This window comes from Poecilia reticulata, chromosome 7 (assembly GCF_904066995.2).
Source record: "Poecilia reticulata chromosome 7, P_reticulata-male-v2, whole genome shotgun sequence".
NCBI classification, from domain to species: domain Eukaryota; kingdom Metazoa; phylum Chordata; class Actinopteri; order Cyprinodontiformes; family Poeciliidae; genus Poecilia; species Poecilia reticulata.
This window is the reverse complement of record NC_088836.1, coordinates 28,661,340-28,686,311: the sequence shown is the minus strand read 5'-3', so window position 1 is coordinate 28,686,311 and position 24,972 is coordinate 28,661,340. Positions and strand designations below refer to the sequence as shown.

Genomic DNA, 24,972 nt, shown 5'->3' with positions numbered 1-24,972 from the left:
GAGTAAAATGGATGTTCTTTAAAAATAAGAGATTTCCTGTAAAATATATTTATCAAAAATTATAAGATGCATTTTTTCAAAATGTCAGTAATATTTTTGGCTTCTAAACCTGTTTTATTTAGCTGGACAAAGTGCAAAAAAGTCTCTTTGGAGCATAAAGGTTGCAGATCCCCGGGTTAGATAAAAAGCCTGCCACTGGAAGTCTGCTCTGCCAGTTTGCTGTGTGTGTGTGTGTGTGTGTGTGTGTGTGTGTGTGTGTGTGTGTGTGTGTGTGTGTGTGTGTGTGTGTGTGTGTGTGTGTGTGGCCGAACAGCTGACTGGCAAGCTTCGTTTCTACAAGCCCACACACTCTTCCAGTGGGTTAAATACAGAGACCACCACAGATTTTCTACAAGGAGCCTCAAGTGTCAGAAAAACATTAATGGATGCATGACAATATACAATGACAATATACTTCATATTGTGTCTCTTTTAATTTTGTGATTATATACATCAGTGTTAAACACTTCTTGCTGTTCCAATAACCAAATTTCATCATGTCAGCGACTAGTGAACTGAACTGCTTGTGATTTCCAACCTCTTTACTGTCAGAGCAGCACAGGAAACTAACGAGCCAAAAAGAAAAATTTGCTCAATCACTCCGTCTGTCATCCATCCTGAAAACAACCTCTGTTCTTCTGCTGACGGGAAACGTTAAAAAGGAAGGCGAAAGAAGAGGAGAAAGGTAAACCGGAGTTGGCTGTCAGTAAATATTCCTCTCTTGTGACTCCACAGAGCTTTTCCAGAATCAACACTGCATTTTTTCTAAAAGTTTGAAGTGCATATCTGGTTTGTCTGCGTGTTAAGTGCTCTGCCTCGGATGGCCAGCCTGCCTGCTGAGGGTGAACTTTTGCCCGTCTGCTCTCCACACCGCTATCTCTTCTTCCTTCTCACACGCTGCCACACCCCTGCCACTTATCCCTTTTATTAGCTCATATGTTGGCTGTGTGGTGAATCTCTTAAAAGCCACAGACCACAGCTCATAAACTCTATAGGAGAGAAGGAGCCTGGAGATCTAAATGATATTTTAGGAAGAGCATCGAGCAGAATTTAAAACCTCAAATTAACATTAAAAGTTATAGAACATATGAATTGCTTAAATGCCGACTGTAAGAGATTGATTATCAGTATGTATGTCATCTTTAAAAGTTCAAGTTCTCTGAGAATTATTTATTGTAAGCTTTCATATGGCGTAGTAAATTACAGCTAATTAAGCAGAAAATCAAATAATTGAGAAACAAATACATCTCATTGAGTTTAAACCTAAAATCTGGTTTAAATTTGGACGCGAATAGATGATTTACATTTTTACCAGAAGAACAGATGGATCAGTACCCTATATTATTAGCAAGCACAAAAGCAAATTAACCAAATATGGGCCGAAAAACAAAGCTTTATCTCAGCGATTGTTACAAGTTACTACACAAAAATAGAAAAATGTAATCATTTTGTGGCCATAAGTTGGATAAAAATACTTTTAATTTCATTTTAAGAGTGAGAAATACAGATGATCTTTCAATAGAAATACTTGATCATTTATGTTTGACTAGTCCTGAAAGTCAAAAACATGATTTTAATAGGAGAATGCATCATTCTAAATGTAACCATGTCATGTCAGCAACACCATCTTTAGTGCGAACACCGTTACTGAGGGGAGAAAAGTCAGTGTCACTTTTTTTCAAAATTGAGATGAGACACTATTTGAAAAAGAAAAAAATAGATATCTGACATGTTGAGGCAGTTCATTCAAGCTGCGACAAAATGAGAGAGTTAGACTGTTATCAAATAACAGGAAGGCTAAACCGAGAGCAGGTAAGTTTCTCAGTTTAATCCTTTCTGTTCTTAACTTCTGTTTGTCATGAAATAGGCTAGATTTGGAAATATTGAGCAACTTCCTGAAAACTTAGACGTGTTTCTAAGCTAAGTGCACGAATGCTAAAGTAATTTTGAAGTATGCTTTAAGTACAAACACAAACTGAAATCCTGAGATGTTAAAGTTCGCAAAAACATTTGATTATCCCAACTGAGAGGAAGAAGAATGAAAAGAAACACTTATGGTTGTATTCAAAACTTCCCTGGAGAAAAAGTCCAACTACTTCCCACACTAAGTGTGCCAAAATTGGAATTTTATGTTTTCCCCCACTGCAAGATCAGGCTGTATCATGCTGGACCTTGAGCAACATGTGCACATATTTTCTGAATTTCCCTCGGCGAGACATTAGTTGTGCTGCTGTCCGTCATACAAGCGTTTCACATGTGGTAAAGTAAGCATACCGGCCAGCGGGCGGGCAAGCAGTCAGTCAGTCAGTCCTCAAGCTGAAGATAACATTCCCACTTAGAAGGAGCAGATGAGTCCATGCAAACAAAGAAAACTGGAACAGAGACATTTTCAAGCAGAAACATTGTAAATCAAACCAAAACCTTACAGCCAAGTTTAGTCCAACAGTTGTTCCTGCCAAGAACTTTCTCTGTTATATGCGAGGAAACTGAGGGAAATCTGTCAGCTTGAGTCCAAAAGCTTGTCATTTTTGAGAAAGAAAATGTCCTTTTTGGCAAAGGTTTGACATGTGTCTATCAGTATTGATGAAGAAAACACACATGACTGCTCACATGTTTCTTCCCATAGTGCTCACATATTGAAAAACAATCACACTTATGAATAAAACAAATTTGGGAGTTAATCATCACATTGGAGGGGAAGCTACATGTGTCAAACGGGGTCAGAAGAAAAATCACAAGAGAATAAAGCAGTTCTTTTAAGTATATGGTATGCAAATGTGGCAATTATGGCAGCTAACTTTCCTTTGGATGCCACATGGATATCGGTAAAAACAAGGGCTTTAACTACCCAGCTTCCCAAAACAGTACTGGACTACCACGACCGCTTAAAATACTAAGCCTGTCGCTTTTCTCCTCCTCTAAAGAAAGCTTATAACGGCCTATTTTAATAGTTCAAAGAGTCAGCAAGTATACCATTAATACTCAGTAGAAAGCATTAGCACCATCGCAGAAGTCCTTATCTAGACTCTTGGGGGTACAGCCAATCAGCATCAAGCAAAATGAATGTCGCTTCTGGATTGGCTGCTTTGCAAACACTAGCAAAAAGCACATCAAGTAACATTGTGTGTAGATATTCAGCTTTCCAAGCTATAATTTCTTTCTTTAGATATGTTTTATGAAAATACACATGAATATTTTGGAGCTATGTATGTTTCATAAAAAAATCTGCAAATACTGAACTAAAAGGTGGGAATTGACTGCAAATATCAAATATATGCTCTGCTAAAACTATTTTAGAGCTGTAAAACAGTCTTGGTTTGTTCATTCTAAATTTAATTATAGTTAAATAAAAATATGTAAAATGCCTTTTTCCTAAAGAGCTGCGATGGAGATTAAATTAAATTGTATAGACAGCATTGGACATTAGTCTTCTTCTGTGTTCATTCTTACATTTTTCCATATTCATTTTAAGAAGGCTATTTTTTTCTGTTACAAGAGCACAACGAATATCAGCACAGATTACAGAACAGCTCAATTTGCTTTATCACAGAAGACAGACTCAAAAGGATTCCATGAAACCAGTTCAGAAATTACATTTTCAGGATTTAGGGTTTGGACTGAATTTAGTGAAATACATGCCTAAACTTCCTGCTGAACTGCACTTTGGAGGAAAAAATGCAAGAAGACAATGAAAGAGAACTTGGCCAGCAAGTCCTGAGGGACCTCGAGATGTTGTGGGCCAGCGGTGAAGTCGTTTAGGGCATCTTGCACACAGCAGGACACAAACATCCAGCTCTCACTCTAAGTCTCATCACCGTTTGCTCGATGAAAGATCAGTGTGCAAGCCGGTGGAGCAGAGCGATTAACGAGGAGAGCAGAACCACTGATGCAACGGCCTGTAACTACACTTGGACAAATTTCATGCTGTAAATATTGTTCTAACCACACTACTATATCTTCTCTGCTGAGCAGTGGTTTGGTATTACCAGACGTAAGCAAAAAAAAAAGCAAGCTGAAAGCTACTAAACATACAGTAGTGCAATTAAATTCTCATGGGTAAAACATGAGACATCAGGAATACTTTTTTTCTGTTTAAAAAGCATGTGATGACATAATTTATTGATATATACACACAGTGCCAACAATGCAATATGAAAACATCTAACATAGATTAAACCTTAACTAAATAATTCTAAATACATGTCAGATCAATTCAGTATAAGGCTTCCAGTAGAACATATGACAATTAAGGGCTTAAAAATCTACTTCTCAGTAATCTGACTTCGGCCCGAACAAAACTAAGAAAATGTAATATTTTTCCAATCAGTGAACATGCTGAATGACTGAAAACAGATGCGCAATTATACAACCATATACCTTTGAAAAGCAGAAGTAGAGCCTCCTGCACAACCAGCATGAATTCAGCAAGTGATTTCTGAATGGTAAGTCAACACATTATTGACAAAAAACAGATGGGCGGCTTTTTTAAGTGCTTGTGTTGCTTTTAGAAGCAGTCGAGAGCCAAGTGGAAGTAAAAAAAACAACAACAAAAAAACTGCAAAATGTGAATTTTGCACAATAGGTTCCCTTTAAATCGTGTCTGTAATGAGTTTAACACATTACAAATGGCAGTTACAGTTCCAGCAATTCATGAGGTGCAGGAGGGGGGTTGCTTGTACAATTAGGTCACCACAGGCAGTCAGTGAACAATAACAAAAGGGTCGTATAGAGGAAGTGTGACATAGATTAACCCTTTCAGCACAGCTGACGTGTATTATTTATACCATGAGATGGGTTAGAGTTTCCTCCGCAAAGGAAGCAGACTGAACTACAGCGTCAGTCTGTGTGTTTGTTATTGCATAGGATGTAGGCGACGTCTCAACAGCCACTGTAGGGTTGGGTGCGGAGGAGGCCCCGCTGTTGATCACCAGGCTGACAGGGCAACGACAGGTCAGAGTATTAGGGGTCTTTGCTGGCGGTGACGGTTTATATTAAGACAGGGTGGTCCAACTCCGAGATGACTGCAATGCACAAAAATGTCGAAGAAGACGCCCGGTGCGAAGGAGACGAAAGAAAGGACACACAAGAGGAGGCCTGGACTGTGAGAACCAGCCTGCACAATGTTCCATTGAAGGGAGGAAGACAATAAAGCACACAGACATGGAGCGTCTTATTGCCTTATTTCTGAGCACAACACCAGGGCTGACTGTGGAAGAAAGCAGCACAGAATTGCTCGCAGTAAGCCAATCCCACTGTGAAACTTTTATTTTATTATTTCCTTTATTTAACCAGGTAAACTCCATTGAGATCCAGATCTCATTTTCAAGGGGGACCTGGGCAGAAGCACTGACATTTTGGTGAAGTAGCTGAATTCCCCCCACTGAAAATCCCTGAGCAGGCGTGATGTGTTGCAGCGGCGAGAGCTGGGAGTCTTCCCAGCATTTTTGTGGGTTAAACATGCAGCTTGGCTTGCACTAAAAAGACATACCAGACCTGTGAAGCATTCAGCTCCTTCCTGTCTCGCAGCTTTGGAAAAACAAGAGTTTTAGAAGCAGAAGTGTGCAGCTTTTACGCAACGTTTAGATAACCTTAGCTGGACGGTATCGATCTTTTGTGTTTTTAAGCCCAAAGGTCCCAAACTGGGTTAAACACTAGGCCATCATGTGAGTGTCATCATGTCTGATCAACTCAGTAACAGACAATGGAGGTGTGGTCACTTCCTCCAAGTGTTTCCTGTGATCTGAGGTTTGCAGCATTCCCCTTGGTTGTCATATGACTTCTGATTCCCCTCCATGACCTCTAACCCTCTCCCTTCAGACCGTGAACCAGCAAAGGCCTGACCGCATCGCGACACAGCCAGCAGGAAAGCACAACAAAAAAGTGTTCCAAACACAGCCTGCAGCTTTAGAACTGGCAAAGTGGGGTCAAGCATGCCGTGAGATAACCGCTGGGTGTCGGTCACCAGAGCAGAAAAATGGCTATCTGGAGAATTATAGCCTCAGAAGGAAAAAAAATCTGCCCAAAGGTCTCTTGTTTCACAAGGAAAACAACAGGAGGTGAACCAGGTTTTGGTCAAAGACCTCCATCTTCCAGGAGGAAATCTGTTTTTGCAAAAACAGATATGATGTCTCCCTAAAGTATTTGATGAACTTCTTGGCACCAAACCTTTTTCTGATACAGTACAGAAAAAGAACTGTTTCACCAGGTTTGGGAGTGGCCCAGTCAAACCCTGCAGCTAAATATGATTAAAACTCTGAAATGTGATGTGAAGAAGGCGTTTTTATAAAGGTAAGCACTGACAGCAGATATGACAACAACATGTGCTTCTACAACTTATTAGTTTGGCTTTTAGTCCCTAAAATATTCCAGTATGTATTTGTACAGGATATGCGTAGGTCTAATTAAAGGTGGAGACAGTTCTGAAATGATTTATCTGATTTCTTGACATCACAAACACCTTGCATTTTAATTCATGTGTTTATAGACATTTTATATTCACATTGTTTCTAAATCGATTAGTCTGTGAAGAACATGGAAACTGCGGAAACCTCAGACTGTAGGAAGACGATGCATGCATGCATGGATCAATAGAGGGTTAAAAATGACTCAACAAGTAAAACAAAAACACAAAAATGAAATAATTGGGAAAAAACAACTAATGCAAAGCAGATTAGCCCCCTTGTGTGTAGAGGTGGTCTGTTGTCTAAATGTTATCAGCACTTGAAGAGGATTGATCTTGTGACTCAGAGCTGGGTGTTACACCAGGAGAGTCAGCCACATGTGACATGTGAGCCCTTTAGTCTGAATCTGCTTTCAATACTGGAGCAAAGTGACGCATTTCCTGGCCCATCCCTAGACTCGTTTCTGGCCGAACCACGACCAGAAATCTGCCCCCGCACATCCAGAGGAGCGTAAGGAAAAGGGAAAAGGAGAAGAGACGGGGAGAGTGTGAGGCCAGGGAGAGAGAGATGGAAGTAATCAAAAACAGATGCTCAACCACGTGTGATTCAGCATTTCAAATCTCAGCAGAGGAGGAGACTCGGTGGCTGGACTTAAAGTCATTCTTTAGTCCCCAGGTGGCCACAAAGGGCCACAGCTGAGGAGATGAAATCTCAACGCCGATCCACAACTTTTTACCCCATTTCCTGCTCCAAAGTGTGATAGCAGCAGAATACACAACCATATTCCCTTAAAGGCAGAGGCTTTCCAAGCAGCTTGTTCATCGGGGAAGTCATTTCCCAGATATGATGCTAAACAAAGAAATCTGGTAGTCATAACTTTCTATTAGTCAGATTCAGCATGCTGCAGAGCTTATTCAAAGTGTGAGTGCAAACACAGGTTAACGTGACTCTGAAGACGAATGACACAGAGCCAAGCCAAGAAAACGACTCCTCACATGTATGCCGTTTTCCACGAGGGGACAGCGTTTGAAAAATAATACAGTTTGGTTGAAAGATATTACTACTAAAAGATGAGTCACAATTCAGACGTGATGCAGTGAAAAAGAGGTGAGAAAACTGGAATAAAAAAATAAAGACTGTTGACAGGCCAGTTGGAAACTGAAGGAGATGTCCTAACAGGTAAAGCCAACAAAAACATTCTTCTGTTTTTACAAAAGAAAGAAGGTTCAGTGATGGCTATTTGTAGCAGAAGTTTAAAAATAACCATTAAGAAGCTATTTAAAAAGAGAACTTTTCATGTGTTGGGCGCAGCACAGAGCACAACTTCATTAGATAACAGAAAAGCTAAAGTTGCTCAGTTTTATCCTTTCTGTTTTCGATGAAACATGAAACATACTTTATTTTGAAACAAAATACACTCTTAAACTGTGGTTTGCCATTTGTAAAGCCAGCCAAGCTAATTGGGCTGATCACTAATCAATATGTTTTAATGTTTTAAAACAATAAATCACAGTGACTCCACTCTCAAACTGAATGATGACACCTGTGTGCCTAATATAACTAATTATAGCTATATTTATTTAGCATAGTGGACCCTGGTATTCACAGTGGTCAGGGACCACACCTGCCTGGAAATACTAAAGATGTTTATGACTGCCTATTTTAATAGTTCAAACACCATCCATCCATTTCAAACACCAAATATACCTTAATGTGCAAAGCTAACATCCACAGTCTTTCTTATCTTCACTCTTGGGGGAATAACCAATCAATGTAAAGGAAAATGAATGGAGCTTCTGGGTTGGCTGATTTGGCAATGGCAGTCAATAGTGTGTCAAGTGGCTTTGTGAGGTATTTCAAGCTGCAAATATGCATTTTCTTTCAAATATTTTAGATATGCTTTTCAAAAATATCTGTGAATAGATGATGCCACAAATACTAAACTACGAATTGGTGGGACTTCACTGTGGGTCCTAAAAAGAAATCAGATCAAATCTTCACAAAACCAGCGATCAGAAACGGAAACCTGACCAAAATCACATTTAAATATATAAAAAGGAACAACAATAAACAATCAAGCTATATATCCATGCAAATATAAAACAAGTGAAATGTTGTGTTGACCATAACCATAGTTTACTAAATTAAAGGCTGATTATTTTATTTTTTGTTTATTTCAATGTTTTGAGGATGCAATCCATAAAAAAATTAAAATTCTGGATTTATTAAAAGGAGATTTAGTAGCTTCTTTACACTTACAAAAACCAGCACTTGTTGCTCTTCGATGCAACATGTCCTGAGCTAATTACGAGCATTCTGCCAGGCATTACAAGAAAAGTTGATTTTCATCTTTGAACAGGATAAGATATTTGATTTCTAGGGGAAAAAATTGAAATCATATGTTCAGCTCCCATTACCGTAATTCAATCTGCGAGGAAACACTAAAACCAAGTTGGGAGGAATTTTCTTTGAAAAGAGACCAAAGGCTGGAAAAACAGCAAAAAAAAACTCAAAGAATGTGTGCGCTGCTCACAAAAGTCACTGCCGTTTTCTTTCACAATGGGCATTGCAAGGAATACTAATTTAAATTTACTCCAGCATTTTCATCATTTAGGCGTTAAGGTGTTGCTGTAGAGCTGATTCAGATCTGCAAGCTCAAACTCTGGTAATAGCAGTCGACTGGAAGACACCGGAATGAGTGGAAACTGTAAAGTTTTGCTAACAGAAACTAATATATTCAATATTCTGAACGTGTTTTCACACTGAAAGCAGCTCCAACTCCTTAAGACGTCCAAGGTTTTTCATGGATCTTTGTGTATCCTGACTGGAAAACGTCTTCCTATTCATGAATGTGAAAGGATCGGGACAGCCAGAGCCCCAGCAGGGAGTCACCTCCTCTTACACAAAAACAACACAAAAGGGTGACATCATCTCTGAACCCAAAGCTGTTTCAGCAGCAGACTTCAGGGAGAAAGGATGAATAAATAGACCTACTTTATTTTTTACACAGAACAGATGAGTTAAGAAGCGATGTGGTCACCTTGGTCACCTGAGCAACTGGAGAAGTTAAAACTCTAAAAATAAATAAAATTATGGGGCGTCAGGGATCGATTCCCAAATTGGATCTCCTCTGCATCTCTTAACCCAACTGAATACTGCAAAAAAAACATATAAAGTTATGTGGGTCCAATTCCTGATCATTATTTTTTTTGAAACGTTTAGAAAAATATGATTACAGACACACTGACTATTCAGCATAAACAATATTCTAATGATCTAAATTTCAAGTATGTAACTTTATATTCCACCATCTGTGACAAGGCTAGCTTAAAAATAGATACAGTAATTAACTTTTTATACTTGTATTTTTATTAAGTCTAACTATAAATGTTATTCTTTTAATTTTCTTTTATTATCTGCTTTGAAAAAACTGTTTAAAAAAACTGTTTTAAACTATTTTTCTATTGTTTCATGTTTTATGTAACTTTAGTTTACTTTTTTAATTTTGTTACTAATCTAATGTTTATGTTACATTTTAATCATATAAAGTTTTTACATTTATTTTGATAATTATAATTTGTGCCCATTTTGCTCATTATTGTGTGGTGTAATGTGAAACGTGCAATTAATCCTTTTTATTTACAAAATTGCTGTTTTTACAGAGTAAATCAAATTTACTATGATTTGGTGCATTTTGTTGTTTTAATCTCTAAAAATGATTAAGCAGCTATTATCGGTTTTATAAAGAAGATATATATCTTCTTCAGCAATAAAATCCAATCTTACTGTGCCTGTTAAGGCATTACTTCCCAATCAGAGGTGAATAATTGAGATATTTTTTGTTTTCTTTCATTACCTTTAAGAAGAAAAAAGATCTGCTGCCATGTTTGGTAACTTCCTAAATAAAATGTTATGACTCAAGATAGAAGAATTACATCTTGACTTTAGGAAAAGAGTCGTGTTCTGTGTGTTTCAAGCAGATGAAATGTTGCATTGTTCATAATTTTTGGAATTGTAGGGTTAGGATTGTATTACTGCTGAGCCCAACTGCATTGTAGCCTAAACTGAGCTCATATGCTGCAAATAGGAAAAAGCTGCTTATCTTAGCTGGTATTAGGTTACTGATGTAATTGTTGCACGGCAGGAAACACTGTGATCAAGAAGCCCTTGTTTTGGGGATCAATAGATCAGTATGACAACGGGATGTTCATCCTCCAGGTGGTGCACTTTATCGCGCACAGGACTGAGAAAGCTAATGTAGACCAATCCCTGATTAAAACACGTCGCCGCTCTCATGCACTGTGCTGACTTAATACCCGTCACTCTCATTACCTGCAGTTCAACGAGTTCACCTACGTCCTTTAAAAAACAGACATTCTTGGAAAAGCTCAACAATAAGTTCCCTGCAGCTTCCACCGACATTAAATCAACCAAGCAGGAAAAAGCTAAAGGAGCAGAATGTTCTTTCAGTCTTTGTGAACATTTAACCTGAACACAACAATGTCACCCACTAGAGGTGCAAATTACAGGCCATTAAAACTTATTTAAGATCTTATTTCACTTTAGGCTCTACATTATTGGGTATTAAAACTTTAGTAAATCTCATTTAATTCAGGAGAAACTTGAATATTATGAGTTATGACAACATTTTATTTACGTTCGGATAAAATAAAACAGTTGAATTTAATACCACAATTGGTAAGCTGTCAGAGTCATGTCTGTTATGAGCCCAACTGGTTAGAAACAACTATTAAAATAGTCTTTGCCAGCTGAACTCTTCACTGGAAGGCAGAATGTTCTGGAATAAAGTTCTTTGGACGGGTTATTAGCTTCCATCATATGCTTTGTCACTTTGTAACACCCACATTTCTCAGCCAGTTCTACACCCTAGTGCTAAGTGGCGTTTAATTACATTTACATGAGAAACTTTTGGAAATATATGCACTTCTGGGAGTAGTTTTACTGCACCACTCTTTTTACTTTCACTTAAGTATTACTTCTTTATGGAATAAAAAACTGAGGTGGTGGGGTGGCCCTTTATCTTTGATAAAGAACTGGACTGGAGTTGCAACAGTGAAGCTGAGAGAACAGAGCAGACTGTACTGCGTAAACAAAACACTTAGAGATGTAACTAAATTATGCCTGAAGTGATTCATTAGCATAATCGCTTAAAATATTAAACTAATTTAGTTATCGATTAATTGTTAACTGGAGTATAAAGATTCAAAAAACGACTCTTTGCTGAAAAAATGAAAAACATATTCAGAGCAGTAATTAAGCCAAATCTGTACAAAATATATGTTGTGTCTAACATAAGAACACCTTTGTCTGTAAATATGTTCTACTTAGTACTTCTTCAGTTGCATAGTTTTAGATTCACTCGGTCAAGATTTAGTGAAGAAATGCTATGTTAACGCATTGCATTTATTTTCTCATTTAAAAGAATTGAATTGTTTATTTGCATATTTGAATGTATTGTTAATATTGTATAAAAAGGTTTAAGTGATTAAAATAAGTCTCTGTAGAATGTGTCTTTTCTAAAAATCTGATTAATCATCAGAATAATCAATAGAATAAGCGATTACCATTACCATAATAATCGTTGCAGCGCCTAATCTAAATGTATTTTAATGCCTTTTATTAAAATCCTACACATATTTAAGACTTTTAAAAACTTTTTAAGACCCTCACGGAAACCCTGTTTAAGCAGGAAACGATTAAAAGTTGTCACTCTTGATCCCCATCCCGTCGTTAAAAAGCTCCTATGATCCCTACTGAGCAAAGCAAAACCAGAAACGGCTCAGTGATCACTAATCAGTTCCGGATGGCGAGCTTTATTTTCCTCCCCAAAAGCTTTGGACTTGGCTGCTTTCTTTTTTTTTTTGTACCAAATTTCCAATGAGACAAATGCAAGTGTGTTGGATAAAATCTGCATTGCGACAACAGAATAAATTGTTTTCTCTGCTGCAGAAGGAAAGCCAAGATAATTACCCAGGTATTTATTGTTCATCTAGATTAATGGCAGACATCTCAATGCAAAGCATTATTCTGATTTGTGAATGAAAGCGACAGCGGCAACTTATTTTATCGGATGTAATAATGATGGAGTCACGGTCATGGGTGAAGCACCCTTGACCGAACAGAAGGCCCACTGACACAGATTCAAGTTAGAAGGAGGTCAGTCTGAACTAGAGCAGAAACAACAAGATCTCATAGTTAAAATCCCTTCCAGCCTCCTGCAGCTGGAGAGGAAGATCCTCCACGAATGCAATGACGATGTGATGAACGTCAGCTGACTCCATGTTTCATTCCCCGTCTTCTGGAGAATTTAATCAAACGGCAGAATATGGTAGAAAATGAAAAGTGGTAAATCCTTCACTAAATCATTAAACGTAGATCATTAGACAATGTAGAGTATGAAAAAGCCCAAACTGGTTATTAGTCCAGGCAGTCAAAACCAACGGCTCTAGAGAAGCAACTGTTGTTGTCTATCAATCTGAGAAGAGCTACAGGATGAACAATGTATAGTCAATTGTTCTAAAGTGAGAATAAACATTCACAAGAAAAAAACATTTACTTCCGTCTCAGCAGTTTGCATCTTAAAATTTAATTTAGAAAAAAAGAAAGATTGAGTTAACGGCATAATGATCCCAATAATAGATGCAAATCTGCAACAAAGCAACAACCACCACCAGTGAATAGCTGAAATCCACAAATACTCTAAAAATCTAATCTAAAAACACTTATAGCTGCAAATTTTAATAGTTCAAAGACCAAATATACTTTAATATGATTTAATATTCAAACTGGAAGCTGTCTTCGCACTGCCACAGACATTAATATCGACAGTCTACCTTATCGTCTTGCAGCCAGTCAGTGCCAAAGAAAATTAATGGTGCTACTGGATTGGCTGTTTCTCAAAAACCAGACAATAGCGTGTGGCGTTTCCTCCAGGTATTTCAACTTTTCTTTCAGATGTTTAAGAAATGCTCTAAGAAAAAATCCACAAATATTGCAGATTTTCTGCAAATAATTTTTCTGTCCTACAGAAAAATCTGTGAATAGGTGAATATGAATCCGCAATCACTGAACCATGAATAGATGGGGGTTCACTTTCTTGGGGTGTCTCAGTTAAGCCCAGAACAACTAGTGAAGGCAGAGAGGACTCTGTTTAGACTTAAATAATGTTTGGACCTGGTAGAGACCAGATTTCCTTTTTCATTATTTAATCCTGATAAATGAAAAGCCCAGATTACATATTTGACCTCAATCTTATTTCTCATAGAACAATGGATCAATTACTAAGCATGCTCATTAGTCCAACCATCTAAAATATGCAACCTTCCTTCTGCCTTTAATCTGAATTTGGGTCAAGAATTCACGTGTCCAACCATTTTTCTCTCAGAAAATGAGAATTCAAATGCAGTAAGTGCCACAGGAGGTCACTGGCCTCGGATTCGGCTCTGCTCCGTGACTCATTGTGTGGCCCTTCGTCATGACGGCAGCATCATCTCTGCTGCCCCCGCATGGGAGGACTCCCTGCCCCGGGCTATTCACACACAGAGACTGGAGTGTCTCCCAGCGGAAGTTACAAACTCACCGGACAATACTTATATTCAGCTGGAGGCTGGGAAGCTCAGTGGGAAAGGAGCTGAAACTCCCGCCAGAATGAAGTAGCTCACCATAAGGAGAGATCTGGGAGAAGTTCTGATTAGAAGAAGCTGATGTGAACATGTGCTAATGTTGTTTATGTCTGTTTGTTTTTATCTTCCTCAAAGAGTGTGACCTCTAATTAGCATGTTTGCAGAGAGAAAACAACTGCCTGCTTTCAGTGTTGTGCCACATTAAACACAAACCCAGGAGTCTGTTCAAGCACAGATGAGCCCTGCTGGTTCCAGCGACACATCTGGCTCTGATGAGTTGGGTCAGTGTGCCACACTGAACAATAAAAGTCATAAAATACAGCTTCGCTTCAGATATTTCACAAACAGGAATCCAAGGCAGTGTGTGTGATGGTGTTACTGAGGGAAGTTGACTCAAATCAGACATTTTTATCACCCACGGCGTCCAAAAATACATTTAGAAGACGCCATTTATGAGGAAACTGTTTTCTCAATAAAACATACCAGCTGATCCTTCAAGCACCAGCTTGAAGGATTTTGTGTTTGGACTATTAAAATAGGCATTTGTAGCATTTTTAGAGGGGGTCTCAGTTATTAGCGGGAAGTTGTGGTCCACCGTCGATCAGTAGGTTGAAGTTTAGGATTATGTGTACGTAAGTTTTTAAGATCTAATCAATGAAAACAGAAATAGGCAATGAGAATCCCCTTCACAAAACAAGGGGAAACAAAATCCAATAAAACTACCTCATCATTTGAAAACTCGTGTTCAGCACAGTTTCACAATCTAACTTCTTCTTTCGCTTTCCTGCCTGGGGAACTCAGTGAAGCAGGTAACAACTGTCCAACTGGTACTGAGCCAAAAGTGAAAATAAAAATGACTTGAAGGAACGCCGTTGGATCTGGTTACAAACAGAAACACGTACATGGAACAGATACTGGAGAGTTGTAAACACATCTCATAAACCTCTATACATTTTTTCACCTTGTAACCAGAAAAACTATTTTAATGGGATCTAATATGACAGACCAACACATGAAATTAAAGGAGTGGGAGACATAGACTTCAAGTTTTTTAACATATAAAACTAGAAAATTGTGGTAAATGTTTGTGTTCAGCTTTTACTCTTTTACTTTGATAAAACTAAATGAAATCAAGAACAAACACATACCCTCTGAAATCACCTAGTCAGTAAAACGAGTCCACTTTTATGTGATTTAATCCAATATCCTGCTGTTCTGTGAGGGCGTTAGAGAACATATTGTAATATTTACTTTAAAAAATAAATTAATAAGAGAGAGTATGTACGACCTTTCAGGACAAATTACATTCGAAAAGCTTCTAGTGAGGAGAAATGTTAAAGAAGGATGTGTTTCAGTTAGAAGTCGAATAATCTCAACAATGAAATTAAAGAATTCAATCTATTCAGAAGTTTAATATATTTAATTTTTCCTCCCATTACTTTTTTAGTCTTTTCATGAGATAATTTCCTTAAATTTAAGCAGAATAATACTTGCTCAGTTTGTAAAACGTGTGTTGCAGATGTCCCCGGTCAAAGTCCAGACCTAAATCCAATTAGGAACTTGTCACAAGACTCGGAAATCAATGTTCATAGACTTTCCATCCAACTTGATTGAGCTTGAACTATTTTTTTAACCAGAATTAGCTTCACAGTCTAGATGTGGAAAGCTGGTAGAGAAGAATATCAAAATATGTGCAATCCCAGAGGAAGAGGGTTCAGGTCCTCTTAATAAGTATCCACTCCATAGTGTTGGTCTATCACATAAAAATGCCCTCTTAAAAACACATCAAATAATATTGGTTGTGTATCATGACCAATACACAATGTAATGTTGGAAACATTTTTATATTTGAAATATAATAATTCCAGATATGGTCTTTTATGAAACTCGACCCTTTACAGGTTTACCTGACACACTACCTGTTAAAATAAAATCAGGAGGAGCTAAAGACAACATAGCCCTGCTGTTCTGCTCCAGCTGGAAACTAAATAGCACCAGACACAACTGCTCAGACCTGATTCCCAACATGCGTGGGAAACAGCGATGTGTCAATCCCAACGGTTAAAAAATCCAGATTTATTTTTTTCTTCCTGTTTCCTCCCAGCCTTCCACCTCCTTACACAGCCTGCTGCAGCAGTGCATTTAGCTGCATATAAGCCTCAGGAAAACCTTTCACAGGCTCTGCTGGCTGCTTGGATGCCTGTTTATTTTATTGATTAAAATAAATAAATAAGTAATTAATTGATTATAGAAATAATTGTTAACTAATCCAGGAATCAATTAATCATTAGTATACAGACTCTGAAAATGGCAATATGCTGAAAAAACAACACACTCGGAGAAGTAGTTAAGTCAAAACTGTACAAAAAATATATATACATTTTGCATTTAAGACTAAAAAACATTAATAGTCTGTAAATATGTTCTACCCTGAACTCCTGGGCATTTTCAACAGGTTCAAATTCTATTAAAAAAATCATATTAAGCACCTTTTGCTATCCATATATTAATAATCCAAATAATCTAAAAATTAGCAAGCAGAATTTTGTTTTAGCTCCAGATGCATCCTTTGCTACAAATGATCATGTGTTCACTAAAGGAATGCTATATAATTACACTTCAGCCAATAACATTTTTATTTAAAGTAACTGAATTATTTTGTTATTTGCATCTTTTAATGCATTTCTAATGTTACAATAATCATTAGTTTGCAGCCGTCTCGTTCAGCTTCTCTTTGGGCCGTTGCAGATTAAAAAAAAGAGTTCAAGCATGAGAGCATATCTCTCTGACAGGCGGGGTATTATGAAAAATCTGTGCAACATCGAAGGAGAAAGATAAGACAACTCCATCCATTCTCTGATGACACGAAGAAGGATCTCAGCGCTTTAAATAATGAGTTAGGCGTCTCCTGAGCATGAACGCCCTTTGCTGTGAGACAATGAAAGAGTCGGTTGGGGTTATGAGCCTCTCTCCAGCTGCAGATGGCTGTGATTAAGGTGCTGCTGCCAAGGGTGGAAGTCTTTGATTTCCAAGCAGACTTTATCTGCAGGAGGAAACATGTGGTCCGTCGGAAAGCAAAGAAATGAGCCACAAATCTGGACTTTCAGAACCTCATTCTTTCACAGATGTTACATTTTTAGTCAGTGCAGTTACAAAAATTTAAAGGTTTCCATTTTGTTTGATTAAGCTGAGACGATTAATCAAGATTAATTGATTGTTGAAATAATTATTAAGCAATTTAGTAATCGATTAATAGTTAAGTATTCAGACTCAAACAAAAGGCGATTTGCTGAATGAACAACACGCTTACGTCAGTAATTAAGCCAAAACTGTACAAAAAAAATGTATACATTTTTCATCAAGATAAAAAAAAAAAAATCTTCTTTGGTTATAAAATGTCGAGTCGCAACTCATCATGTGGCAGAGTTTTAGTTTTATCTGGTTAAAATTATGTTTTAAAAAAATCTAATATTTAGCATGTTTTGTTATAAATCCATCCATCCATCCATCCATCCATCCATCCATCCATCCATCCATCCATCCATCCATCCATCCATCCATCCATCCATCCATCCATCCATCCATCCATCCATCCATCCATCCATCCATCCATCCATCCATCCATCCATCCATCCATCCATCCATCCATCCATTTTCTTTACACCCTTGTCCCTTAGTGGGGTCGGGAGGGTTGCTAAAAAAAAAGTCAATAGATCAGCCTTTATTGAAATTAAGTCAGAAAGGGCTGAGCTTTTCACATGTCGATGTTAGAAGTATTTTTTAACTGCATATGCATCCTTAGCTACAAATAGTGTAATGCTTTGTTATTGCATTTTAAGTAATAAAATCTTCATTTTCTTATTAAAAATGTGTTTACTTGCACCTTTTATTGTGTTTCTAATAAATAGGCTTCATTGGCTAAAGGAAAAATCTGCCAAATGTACCAATTTTTTTATCCAATTAATCATGTGAATAACTGATAGATTAATTAGTTACTAAATTAATTGTTAGTTGCAGCCCTACAACTTAAAGAGAGAGTCCAAGAACGAAGAGGGTTGAGGGTTGGATGAGAACCAAGAGTACCCAGAGAGAACAGTGAGAAAGTGAAAAACAACCCCATGCCGGGATTCTACCCTTGTTGCTGAATTATAATAAATTAATCAAAGAATTTCATTTAATTCAATTAACTAATAAGATCTTTTCATTCATAAAGCTTACTTTTATTTGCCTATATTTTTCTATTCACTCTAAATGGAAACCTCCATTAACATCATCTTTAATCATGTTAACAGTCGATGAATTCATGCTATTAATGTTTTTTAACTTCATGACGATCACCTGATAGATCAAGAGGAAAATCTGTGCTAACATATTTCTATTTTTTCTATTTAAAAATGTTTTCAAAGAGTACCTAACAGCCTGACTTTTTAAAATCGAGGCAATCCATCTATCAGTCTATCATCTTACGTCTATTTGAGATGAAATGAGCCAGTCCTGGGCGACATGCCCGGAAAAAAGCGAGGCGCGGAGGCAGCATCCAGATGAGATGCTGCAAACTCCTCATCTTAACTCTGTAAACCCGCTCACCCAACATAATTAGATTATTTTGGCCTCTCATATCAAGGTTCACATGCTTTTGGTCTCGATCCACATCTCATGACTGTAGGTGAGGGCCAAAACATCGACGAACCAGTGGATCTGTGATCACCTCAAAAAAACGTAACTAAAATCTTAATTCTTGTAAATAAGACTAATTGAACTTATTCGTTTGAGGTTGAATCCCCAGTTTTTCATGCTTTTATTTTATTTTTTTATTTAGCGAGAACAAGTTTAGCCATGGGCTGCACAGTGGCGCAGTTGGTAGAGCTGTTGCCTTGCAGCAAGAAGGTTCTGGGTTCAATTCCCAGCCTGGGGTCTTTCTGCATGGAGTTTGCATGTTCTCCCTGTGAATGCGTGGGTTTTCTCCGGGTACTCCGGTTTCCTCCCACAGTCCAAAAACATGACTGTCAGGTTAATTGGCCTCTCCAAATTGTCCCTAGGTGTGAGAGTGTGTGTGCATGGTTGTGTGTCCTGTGTGTCTCTGTGTTGCCCTGCGACAGACTGGCGACCTGTCCAGGGTGACCCCGCCTCTCGCCCGGAACGTTAGCTGGAGATGGGCACCAGCAACCCTCCCGACCCCACTGAGGGACAAGGGTGAAAGAAAATGGATGGATGGATGGAAGTTTAGCCATAGGAATAACACGTGTGTCTAGATTTAAGCATAATCAGTGATTTTTAAAGATAAAATTTTTGGAAAATCTGGATAATTTTTCACCAATGCACTCCTTTGCTTTCCAAAGTTCAGAGTGATGTCACCACGCCTAAGGACTAACATTTTGTTTAACAGGCATATTTTACAGCTTCTGTTTCTGTAGACTTTGATGTTAAGTCAACTGTAAGATTTAATATTTGGGCCAGGTTTTTTTAAATTTTTTTTATTTGAAGGTTTAAGTGATAATATTACAGGAACACAGTCGCAATATTAGGAGAATAAAGTAGTAATTTTATGAGAACTCTAACACAAAAAATGAAAAAGTAAAATGAAGAACATTGAGCATCTTGTCAAGTTATGCTTTGGTATAAGTTTGACAGATTACTTAATACTTAATAGAAATACTTAATATTTCAACACATCAGCATCAAATTATTATCAGTAGCAGGACTTTGAAACAACTGAGTCTATTCTAAAAAAAGATCAGATCATGATAACTATATAAGCTCCCCCGACCCCTCATTAAAATAATGTTTTTCTTTTAATTTAAAAAAAAATGTTGGTAAAATTGCATTTTTTTTTAAATTCATTTATTTATTTATTTATTTATTTTAAATCTGGTTTTCCTGATTGGAAAATCAAGGTTTTCCCATTTTAATTTTGAAAAATACGAAAAGTCTGGACAGGAAAACTGCAGATTTGACAACTTTTCCCTTCTCCTTCAAGCAAGCTTTTAATTAAAAGATCCGGTAGAAACAGGTTCATAATGTAGGATGAATGGGTGTAAAAATGTCTCTTCTATTTGTGAAAGCTTAGGACAGTCAGTCAGTCTGCGTGGAAATATTCATATTCTCAATGGGTTTTACCAGAAATAAAACAGAAATCAGAGAGTTTAAAGAGATGAAGCTCGTATCATTATCTGCATAAATAACTGAACTCATAGGTTTGGATGAATTCGTGTCATGTGTTTTGTCCATGTGAGCTGCTCATCATCCTCTCATCCAAACTTTCCTGCTCCACTAAATTCACATTATGTTCCCGATCCCCGATCGAGAAATGTGTCCCAGTTCCAGGCGCTCACGGCGGACCCATGTGAAGCTCCGAGGAGAATAATGTCATCCAGACCAAGCAGACAGAGGCGTTCAACAGTTCAAACCACAAAACACAATCGGTCTGGTGCGGTTTCCCCCCTCTATTCTTACCTGAATCGGGGAGAATCCTTGATGCAGTCTTCAAAATCAACCGTCATCTTGGATTTGGTGAGGACTTTCCACGCGATTTAAAACACGAATTGCATCTCCCGAGTGGGTTGAAGTACACAGATGGTAGGTATCCGACAGAGAGCGATCCTCCTGCCCCTCCAGCGGCGGTTTACTCACTGAGCGCCGCTCTGACGATCCGAAGCTGCTCCGCTCAGTGCTGGACACTCTGCTGCGTTCATGGTAAACTCGGATTTTAGAACTCCGATCTTAAGCGTACATAAAAAATAAAAATGAATAAATAAAAAAAATGCTAAATTGACAACAACAACAAAAAAATTCGAACAAGTTGACACGAGTACCAACTTATTTAAAAATATTACAAATAAAAGTAAAATATGAAATAATAAATAAAATAAATATATATTATCAGACTGTCGGTATACAGATATTCGATTTGATTAAAATCAAGGTTGCATGTAGGCTATGAGATTCACAAAATGTTACTCTAGTTTAGTCTTAAAATAAAACCGATTTAATAAAATTGCAATGTGAACACATATTATGTTGAAAATAAGATTTCGGATAGCACGTGAAAGCAACATTTTAGAACGCTGACGTCAAACTCATTTGAATAATAACAGTTTTGATTTTCCACACTTCGTCTTCTTCTTTATATATATATATATATATATATATATATATATATATATATATATATATATATATATATATATATATATATATATATATATATATATATAAAGAGAGAGAGAGAGAGAGAGAGAGAGAGAGAGAGAGAGATAACAAATCCAACAGTAAATTTATGCTTTGGCAGTTCAACATCTCCAATAAACAAAGAATTTGTGCTCATATCCTTTTTTACTGCCTTACAAGCTGAGAAATCTTTTTTTTTTACTCACTGGCAGGTCAAAGATCACTTTATATGAACTTTTCTTCCCTCTGTACTTTCCCATGCAGCTGTACAGTGATGTTACAGTGAATCATTTTCCCTGGAAAGATTACCTTTATTTAACAGGACGGAGGACAGCCAGGGGGAAGTGCAGGAGCTTGGGATTTTACGGAATGGGCCCCCTTACGTCATTTTTCCTTCCTGCGCCTGTTTGGAGGTCATGAGGGGAAAAGATTTCATTGACTTTCAGACAGATTTATCATGATCAATGTCTCCACTTGCACGACCATATTTATGACAAATAACATGACTTTCATAGACAATGATGTTTTATTCAAACTACAAGTTATTATCATTCAAGTGTTTTGATGGATCCTGAAACAAATCTTTAGGCTTTAAGAAAAAAAAACCACGATTTTCTTTTTTTTTTGTTATCTTGAAAAGGAATATTGCAATTCTCTGATTCTTCTTTTTAATCAATTGGTGTTTGAAATTGCACATGAAGCTATTGTATATTATCCCCACAGTTATTTAAGCTATTTTAAGTGATCCACTTTTCATACAGTCATGTACAAGGATTTCCCTTCAGTGCCAAACATCACAATAAATGTTTTCATAGACATTAGTGACCTATGTTGGTTTCTTAAAAGACAAAAAAAGAAAAACAGTTGGATTTCTTTTCACACAAACCTTCCTGAGATTATTTGTACACTAATTACAAATTGGTCAAATGAATCCATCAAGAAGTAAATAAGCAAAATATGAATCTAAGCTATCAATATTGTATTTTTTCATTCTCATTCTGAAAAGATAAAAAAAAAGAGCTCAGAAAATTGGTATATTTCAATCATAAAATAATTTTGAAAATACTTGTAATATTTCCATTACTACAAATCTATTTTGTCACATGTATTATGTCTGCAGTTCTTTAGTTGATTCAACTGTTATTAATCTTCCTTTTAACTATCCTCAGCGACTTTTACAAATCTGAGATCAAAGCCTTTTTAGAAATCTGTTGAGTCAGCAGTTGGCTGAAGCTAAAGTGCAAGCTGCAGCAGAAAAACAAAACTTAGAGGCAAAGTTGGTTGTAAGCATTTAATCAACACTGTTATGGATTTTATTACCACAGTACATGATCTATGGCTGTAACATGCAGGAACTCTGTGATGTAACAGAAACGTATTGCAACAGAGTCTGTGTATAAATTGCCACGTGCTGCAAACTACTGACAACAAAAGGAACAGCTTTCCTTTAAAATATTTGAGATGTTTTGAGGATGTGCTCAAGTGATTTTGGCGTCAACGTATTTGTACTCATCCAGTTATTTTAAGTAACTGGATGAGTACAATGGGTTGTACAAATCCAATCGTTCACCACTTTAATAGTTTATTTTGGTTTTAATAGCTATCAGTTTGGTTGAAATGAACTCTGGCACAACTAGAACACATATGTGAATACAAAGTAGACCGGATAGCACTCCAATAGCAAAAGGTGGACTACAGCGCAGGACATTCTGGGTAAGTACAACTAAAACAAATGTGAGTCTAGTGCTAGCTGGAGTCATTGCTCATTGTCTTTTACCAAAGACAAAAGAGAACTCCTATAACCACTAATATCTGACGCCACTATACATTTTAGTTAACATTTTGTGAAGAAGGAACTTGTACTCATGTCTTCTTCTGAGGTTTTCTTAACATTTCCTTCAGTGGTTCTTGGTGCAGAGCCACCACAGCCGAGGGGGGAAACAAGTTTTCCTATTAGTTTGTATTGGTTGACACAATGGGCTGCACAGTGGTGCAGTTGGTAGAGCTGTTGCCTTGCAGCAAGAAGGTTCTGGATTCGATTCCTGGCCCCGGTCTTTCTGCATGGAGTTTGCATGTTCTCCCTGTGCATGCGTGGGCTTTCTCCGGGTACTCTGGTTTCCTCCCACAGTCCAAAAACATGACTGTCAGGTTGATTGGCCTCTCCAAATTGCCCCTAGGTGTGAGTGTGTGTGTGCATGGTTGTGTGTCTCTGTGTGTCTCTGTGTTGCCCTGCCACAGACTGGCGACCTGTCCAGGGTGACCCCGCCTCTCGCCCGGTATGCTAGCTGGAGATAGGCACCAGCAACCCTCCCGACCCCACTAAGGGACAAGGGTGTAAGAAAATGGATGGATGGATGATGGTTGACACAATGCAGTGTGAAAGCGAATCGCACTAGTTGAAAATGTAACAAATATTGCAACTATGGTCCCCAATCAAACCGAGTCTACGGACTACCAGGTGTGAAAAACCCCTAAGGTTATATCTATGGTACTATTGGTGTCCACCACTATCTTAAATGTGCCATGTGCCTCAGCGCATGAGGAAGAAAGCCTCTGAATGTCAAATATGCTTCCATCAGAATCCTGCCTCCTATAGCCATCCTAAGCACCACTGCAGCACTGAATCACTGAGAAAAACGTATGGGCTCTTGGATGGTGACCTACTTTTGTTCCCTTCTTTAGTCTGCTGGAGAGAGCTGCAAGTCAAATTGCTGGGTGTGCAGCATGTAATGTTATCCCTTCTGACTGAAGGTGCAAGACAGTACAAGCCACAAATTAAGCCTGTACAAATGACAGATAAGTAGTATGCATTATGCATGCATTCCCCTGCCCTTTTAAAACAACATACCTGAGATAGTCTTAAAAATTTATGTTGATCTCTTGCCATGGTGCTCCCATCAGCTTTTGTGTGATGCTGCTTGGAAAGACTAATCAGTTGGACAGGAAGGGAAAACGATCTCAGTTGTCTTGTGTGTGAATCAAACAGTAGATATAAAAACAGTCACATAGCAAATATGTGACTGTCTGGTCTTGCTTCATTCATTTCCCTATAATCTGCAGCCAGGCTGATTACTATAATAAAATAAAAAATACTGCTCTGTTTTTCAAAGCATTCAGATATGAAGGGAATGTCGTTACAAGTAGTGCAGTTCTGCTTTTGACTGATTTCATAAGTGCATATAAACAGTTTCTTTCTGAAACCTTCCTGACGAAGTAGCAGTGATACACATGTTTTTGCACTTTAAATCAGTCACACATTGTTCTGTACAGCCTCTTTTAATGAACAACCCACATGTTGTCTGACTTGCAACTGGAGCTCTGTTAATTTGGATTTAACTAACTTTTCCAGATCCCATTTTTTGACTTTGGAGACAAATAGAAAATTCCTCTGGTCTTGTATAACAGGGGGATTTTTTTCATTTTACATCTGAAAAAAATGCACCAAACCCATGAAGAATGAATGAAGCACCCTTTTAAGGCAGGAGACCTCATTAACCAGTAAACGAGCATGACAACCCGGTCTAATGTCTTCATATTACTTATTGAAATAGGATACATTCTGCATACTGGGTCACACCCCGAAGGCAGTTGACACATGACCTTTTCTGAGTCTGAGACTGACATTGCCCAAAGCTGTTTGCATTCAATGTAAGATCACTGCTGACTTATTTAACAGTCCTGCCCAAGTGCATTAGCAAGAGTAGCTCCTTTTTAAAACCAGT

At 37.7% G+C, this 24,972-nt stretch overlaps 1 protein-coding gene across 3 annotated transcripts in view; it reads right to left on the bottom strand.

Annotated features, from left to right (window-relative positions):
- Positions 1 to 20,769, bottom strand: part of acap3a (ArfGAP with coiled-coil, ankyrin repeat and PH domains 3a) — a 62,377-nt gene extending 41,608 nt beyond the window's left edge. For 2 of the 3 annotated variants that reach the window (XM_081609254.1, XM_081609257.1), the window contains exon 1: positions 20,537 to 20,768. In XM_081609254.1, the coding sequence (XP_081465380.1) occupies positions 20,537 to 20,583 (47 nt within the window). In that variant the 5' untranslated portion in view covers positions 20,584 to 20,768. Of the gene's footprint in view, positions 1 to 20,536 lie in introns of all 3 variants that reach the window. The other variant, XM_081609256.1, reaches the window with a different exon arrangement.
- Between the last annotated feature and the right edge of the window lie 4,203 nt (positions 20,770 to 24,972).